The sequence below is a fragment of the Sapajus apella genome, unplaced genomic scaffold (genome assembly GCF_009761245.1).
Source record: "Sapajus apella isolate SASKATOON/1434 unplaced genomic scaffold, GSC_monkey_1.0 scaffold184, whole genome shotgun sequence".
Classification (NCBI taxonomy): domain Eukaryota; kingdom Metazoa; phylum Chordata; class Mammalia; order Primates; family Cebidae; genus Sapajus; species Sapajus apella.
In genome coordinates this window covers 508,712-515,297 of record NW_022437124.1, presented here as the reverse complement: position 1 = coordinate 515,297, position 6,586 = coordinate 508,712, and the positions used below count along the sequence as shown (strand labels likewise).

Below are 6,586 nucleotides of genomic sequence, written 5' to 3'. Positions count from 1 at the left end.
ATTATTATGACAGTTTACAGAGAGGCCAAGTAACTTGCTAGTAAGCAATGGAGTCAGCAATCCAACCACCCAGAAAGTCTGGCTGTTGTGTCCATTCTCGTACCCTCCAGACTATTCCATCTATTAGGCAAACATTGAAACCAACTTTCAACATCAATTTCCTGTAAAATTTCCCTCTCATTGTTCTTCTTTTTCTGTCTTGGCATTACCATGAATTTGAGCGATATCAATTTGCTTCCAAGTTCCTGAGACCCTTCCCTCCCCTCCCCTCCCTTCCCTTCCCTTCCCTTCCCCTCCCCTTTCTTCCCTACCCCTCCCTTCTTCTTTCCCTCTCTCCCTCCCTTCCCTCCTTGCTTCTCTCCCTCCTTCCTTCCCTCCTCCTTCCTTCCCTCCTCCTTCCCTCTCCCTCCTCTCCTTTTCTCCCTTCTTCCTTACTTCATTCCTTTCTCATTCTTTCCTTCTTCCCTTCCTTTCTTCTTTCTTTCCTCCTTCCCTAATTCTAGGAATATTTGCCATTTTTAAGAAAACCTTCTTTTTCACACATCTAATTTTTGTTTTAAGTATGCCAGCATATGTTTCTGATATTCTTCATTTATTTATGTTAAATATTTATACTAATATTCTTCTAGTTTGGAGAGGGGTTCTAGTTTGTCTGTTTGGTGCTCTGTCTTGAGGATGTGGAGTTGCACTTGTCTGGTGGTTTTTGTTACAAGTGATGGTGTTGAATTGCCAAATAGAAGAGTATATTTCCAAAACTTAAATGTTATTTACCACTGAAGTGCAGGTTAATGAAGTTCCTGATTCCAAGAACTTGTCTTAGCAAATGAGGGTGAATGTTGGTTGTGCTGCTGGGATGGGTGTGTGAGGTGCCGGCATTTTGAATCTGGGGCTCCATGTTCTTATCTGAAACATTTTTGTTTATTGGCCCCTAGTGACCACATCAATCACTTAAAGTGTAGCTAGACTGCAAATATTAACTTGGAGAAAAATGAAAAAGGTAATTTCTCTCTTATTCTCTTCTTTTTTAATTTTATTTTTTCCTTCTGCTGCCTTTGTGAAGGGGGAGTTTGTTGCGGCTTGACATGGCTTTTCTTAGCTTCCAGGATTTACACCAAAAGCTCTTAATTTGGCTCAATTCCTTTCGATCCCTTTCTCTCCCACTCAGACCCTTATTTTTCTCTTGGTGCTAAATCAAGATGAGGAGCAAGACCATGTCAGTGCTGTTACAAGAGAGGATTAAGAGCCAAACCTATTTATTGGCCTTTGCATTGCAAGGTTTAGTTTTTATTGTACTCAATTAGTTGTGGCTTCTATTTGTCAGACACCTGTGCTTACAAGTGAAAGAAATCCAACTGAAATGGCTTTGGAAAAAAAAGAAAGAGAAAAAAAGATGGAGATAGAGGTAGGTCACAGAAGATAAGAATGAGCAGATGGAACAACACAGTTCCAGAGACCAGAGGGACTAGAATTAAATCTCTGCCCCAAAATAAATGAAGACCTTTTCAACTCTTATTTCAGCTGTTCTTTTGCACTTCCTCCCTTCTCTTAAATCTTCTCCAAGAGGCAACAGACAAGTCTATTGGCAGTTTTGGAGTCTCCTTTGTCACATTCATAAAAGAGAAGAAAAAGCAGCTGTGTTCAAAACCTAGGAAAGGCTCTTATTGGCCCAGCCCAGAGTTCTTTATTGCTGCAGCCTTGTAGGTGCAGTGCCAAGTTCTCTGATTGGTCATTCCCATCACCCCAATGTTTTTCAACCTACAAGTCATTACTCTTATCAATTAGCACCTCTTATCAATTTAGCCAGCATGATTTTTTAAACAGAATGGATGAGGCTGTAGAATGGAACAGAACAGAGTGCATTCCACTTAGTAAGAGTCACGGCTGTTCTGTAAAATTTTTGATTCTGCAACACATATGTTTACATAATAAGCCTATATAGTAATATTGCAGCACACTGTAAAAATGTACATTTTTACTCTAGGTCAGATGCACTCCAAAAGGGTTGAAATTGTCTCTTTACTGCACATTTTATGTATTTTATTTCTATTAATAATGCCTCTCCTTCCCAGATGTAATGCTTTTGCTTGGCCTTTCAAAAAGGACAGCCTAGAAAATAATTGTTCAACCATGTAATTGCTCCGCTTTTCATTACCCTGTGGGTTTAATGGGCAGATACATCTATTTCTCCTCTGGACTCTAAAGTCAAAGGTTATGTTTTGTATGCATACTTCTTTCTTTACTCTAGGTCAAACTCTATTCCACAGTCCAGTCTGGCAACTGACATAAGCTTCAGGTTGTTAGACAATGGTAGCCATCAAAGAAGCTTAAGGTGATCTAAAGTTAGGTTTAATAAAAGTAAAGTTTAGACTTACATCTGCCATATGTACCGATATTTATGAAACCACATAACCATCACATTGGGCCAAATGTTCATTCCTGGAAGATGCAACACCATTTCAGAGACAGGATTGTTACCCTTAGAGTTAGTATCAGGCAAAAGGAAATCAATCTAAACCAATGCTTTGGAGACAGGCTTATCTAGAAATGAAGTTTAGGGTACCCTCCCTAAAACTACAGGTTACAGATGTTGCTGAACTCTCCAGATCTGGACTCTGCAGAGTCGGACTTTGGCAGAAATGTGGCTGACAGAGGCCGTTGTAGGAGCTTCCTTTGGCCTGTAATCCTCTTTCATATCAGCCTGGCTGACCATCCTGGAATGAGACCTTTTGGGAAACGTGACAGCCCACAGAGTGAAACCTTTAACCAAGTGGCACATACATACCTCCCTATATTAACATATCTAAAGGCTAAATACAATCTTAACATACCAAATAAAAAGCATTAAAGCTTGTCCCTTAGGCTTGAAGAAATTAATCATTGGTTGACAAATTCATTATAACTTGAGGCAAATAAAACAGCCTACATGAACGAAATTGCTTTATAAGTGCTTTTTTGGATACCACATAAAACTGTCTTTCACAAAATCATTAGGTTGGTGCAAAAATAATCGTGGTTTTTGCTGTTAAACGTAATGGCAAAAGCCGCGATTACTTTTGCACCAACCTAATACAACTTGCATGGAAATCCAGTGCTAAACTCAGCTTTCAGAAAACCAATCTTACATAATATTGCTAAAGAAAACGAAGTGGAGACTATCAATGTAATAAATGAAAGGAATGGAGAGACTTTATTGAACTCGTGGCTGGCCTTTGGTTTTACTTTTTCTTTCCCGTCGAAAAGTTAGGTCATCTGCTCTGCTGGGCTTTATTACCTGGGGACGTGACTTGCCCTTGGCCTTGTGGTGGCTCTCGGTCTTCTTGGGCAGCAGCACGGCCTGGATGTTGGGCAGGACGCCGCCCTGCGCGATGGTGACCTTGCCCAGCAGCTTGTTGAGCTTCTCGTCGTTGCGGATGGCCAGCTGCAGGTGGCGCGGGATGATGCGGGTCTTCTTGTTGTCGCGGGCCGTGTTGCCCGCCAGCTCCAGGATCTCGGCGGTCAGGTACTCCAGCACCGCCGCCAGGTAGACCGGCGCGCCCGCCCCGACCCGCTCGGCGTAGTTGTCCTTCCGGAGCAGATAGCGCTGCAGCCCTGTCAGGGAAGACCAAGTCTGGGATTTCAGCGCGAGCCTGCTTCCCACAGCGAGATGTCCCCTGCGAAATAGCGCCCTCTAATGCCAAACCCAAAGCAGAGGCGAATAAGGATTGTACACACACCCCGCCCCCACCCACACCCACAGCTTAATGGCTAACTTCTTTGGAAGGTGCCTCATCTAAACCAAAAGCAGAGGGAATAAAGACTATATCCCTTAAACACACACACACACACACACACACACACACACACACAGATCTTAATGGCTAACTTCTCTGGAAGGTGCCTCATCCAAGCAAAGTAGAACTGCAGATACTTTTACATGCCTTTTCCCATTATTTTTTATCCAATCAGACTTTTTTTCAGACTTCCTTCGAATACAAGCATCTGCCGGATTTTCCTTGTCACCTGTAGACAATTGTTATCTTTTCAAGGAAGCCAGAAACAAATTTTGATATGCCTAAAGTTTTGAAGCATTCTACAATCTCTAGAAAGGGCTCCAAGAAAGCCATGTGTAATATGTATTTTTGTATAATATGAGAATATTTATTTCTTCTATAGAGGGAAAGAACATGAATGGGATGGGGATGTATGAGAGTTATATGTTATGTGTTCATGGAAATTAATAAGTAGATCACACATAGGTTAAGAAATGGGAGGACCAAGAGATACCTACATTCATGAGGCCTGACATAAACAAGACACCTGGGCACAAGATACCTATGGTATACTAAATATATAGCAAACACTCAATATCCAGGGTACACCTAAGGTTATAGGAGCACCCAGTATTTTCAAGACCTTGATTCAACCACCTACTGGGTACACCCATTCTGTCACCGTGTGTTCTCTGTTCAAGAAACACACTACTATTCAGCCTTTAACAATAAGGAAGTCATGCTATTTGTGAAAACATGGATGAATCTAAGGAACATTAGGGTAAGCAAAAAAAAAAAAAAAAAGGCAGGCACAGAAAGACAAACACTGCATAATCTCACTTGTATATGGAATCTAAGAATATCAAATTTATAGAAGCAGGAGAACAGAGGTTATCAAACGCTATGGGTTGGGAAAATGTTGGTCAAAGTATACAAAATTTTAGTTAGGAGGAATAAGTGAGGTTCAGGAGATCTATTGTACAACAAATAAGTGTGCTCCAACATGGGCATTTCATCCAAGGCAACATGTATTAGAACTATTTTATCAAGGATATCGTCAAACACACAGTAGAACAAGACTCCCTGTAGGCTCACTGTAACAGGTGCTGCACTGTCACCTCCAGAGGGAGCTAATGATCTGTGCACCTGCTCCTCCTCAGGGACTTGAGTAGGTATGCTACTTCTGAGGACATTAAGGCCATTATCAATTACACCCATTCTACCCAAAGAAGCTACTGTTGAGGATTCAAAGAGCATAAGACAAAGACTGTGTTCACAGCCATCAACACTTTCCGTTAATAGCTACCTCTTAATGTATTCATATTTCTGATGGATATCTCTTTGTATTACCTCTTTGTGAATTGTTCAGGATCCTATATAATTGACTTAGTAAAACTTTTCTCTTTCCTATCTTAAATTTTAAAAAGTAGGTCTGTTTTGTTTCTGATTTTTCCTAATGAAGGATAGCATATGCTTGTATGTTTGTGTTTCAGAAAACCTACTATGTTGCCAAAAGTGGTCTCAGTTCACTTTTAGTGAAGGCCCCTATATTAATGCGTTCTCATGCTGCTAATAAAGACATACCTGAGACAGGGTAATTTATAAAGGAAAGAGGTTTAACAGACTCACAGTTCAGCATGACTAGACAGGCCTCATAATCATGGCAGGAGGCAAAGGAGAAGCAAAGACATGTCTTACATGGCAGCAGGCAAAAGAGTGTGTGCAGGGGAATTCCCATTTATTAAAAAACATCGGATCTCATGAGACTTCTACACTACGATGAGAACAAGATGAATCATGGGGGCAATGGCCCCCATGTTTCAATTATCCCTACCTGGTCCCACCTTTGACATGTGAGGATTATTACAATTCAAGGTGAGATTTGGGTGGGGACACAGCAAAACCATATCAGCCCCATTGCTTTTAGTGTGAGTAGCCTGAATTTATCTAATTATTGAGGTTAGACACATATTGCATAATTGTTGGATTTAATTTTTTTCTGGATTCAACTGCCATCATCTTGTGTCTTAGTTTTAACCTATTTTTGGCCACAGTAGGACAACTGTCCTTTGAAAATCTTGGAATTATCTTTGATTCCAATTGAACTGTGCAAACACCTTGTTTTTCAACTTCTGAAGAAACCTCTATCAGAATTGCATTGAATTTTTAGATTAATGTAGATGATAGACATTTGTATAGACTTGTGATTTGCCATTTCAGGAGCTAGATACTTTGAGGTATACAAACTCTTTAAGTACTTCTGTAAAGCTTTATGATTTTCTTCATAGAGCTTTACACATTTTATGCAGCTTAAGTTGTTTTTCTTGCTAATAATATATCTATATATAAATATAATAAGAGACGGTTACATTATATTTTCTAATTGCTTTTCTATGAATGAATGCTATTGATATTTATGTTATAATATTGTATTTGGCTGCTTTGCTAAATTTTATCATTTTGGTTTTCCAGGTTTTCCACTAGGACGTTCCAGGTGGACAGTAATCTTTCAAGCAGGTAAGTAGTTTCTAAGCAGTACCACAGGGGCAGCTGCTAGGCGAGCTTGCTGCATTTTTATATATTTAGCCAGGAAGGAGACAATGAATCCAAATGTTAGACAGTTTGTCTTAGTCATTTGGACTGCCGTGAAAAATTAGGCTTAAACAATAGAAATTTATTTCTCACAGTTCCAGAGGGTGAGAACTCCAAGATCAAGGTACTAGGAGGTCCAATGTCTGCTGAGGACCCACTTTCTGACTTACAAATGGCCATCTTCTCCCTATATCCCCACATGCCAGAAAGCAGAAAAACAGAGAGAAAGCAAGCGCTCTCTTGTT

At 40.3% G+C, this 6,586-nt stretch overlaps 1 protein-coding gene across 1 annotated transcript; it reads right to left on the bottom strand.

Annotated features, from left to right (window-relative positions):
- Nucleotides 1–3,172: 3,172 nt before the first annotated feature.
- On the bottom strand, nt 3,173–4,967 carry LOC116543224 (histone H2A type 1-like). The gene is made up of 2 exons (XM_032268644.1): nt 4,845–4,967; nt 3,173–3,667 (listed from the first exon to the last, which is right to left on the bottom strand). The coding sequence occupies exons 1-2, from the start codon at nt 4,965–4,967 to the stop codon at nt 3,188–3,190; spliced, it is 603 nt and encodes a 200-aa protein (XP_032124535.1). The 3' UTR covers nt 3,173–3,187.
- Between the last annotated feature and the right edge of the window lie 1,619 nt (nt 4,968–6,586).

Excerpts from the sequence above, each read along its gene's own strand:
- LOC116543224 (XM_032268644.1), bottom strand. The coding sequence starts at position 4,967 with ATGGGTGTAATTGATAATGGCCTTAATGTCCTCAGAAGTAGCATACCT. Across the intron at positions 3,668-4,844 it reads ACAGTGCAGCACCTGTTACA|AGGGCGCTATTTCGCAGGGG; the intron begins GTGAGCCTACAG and ends GTTTGGCATTAG.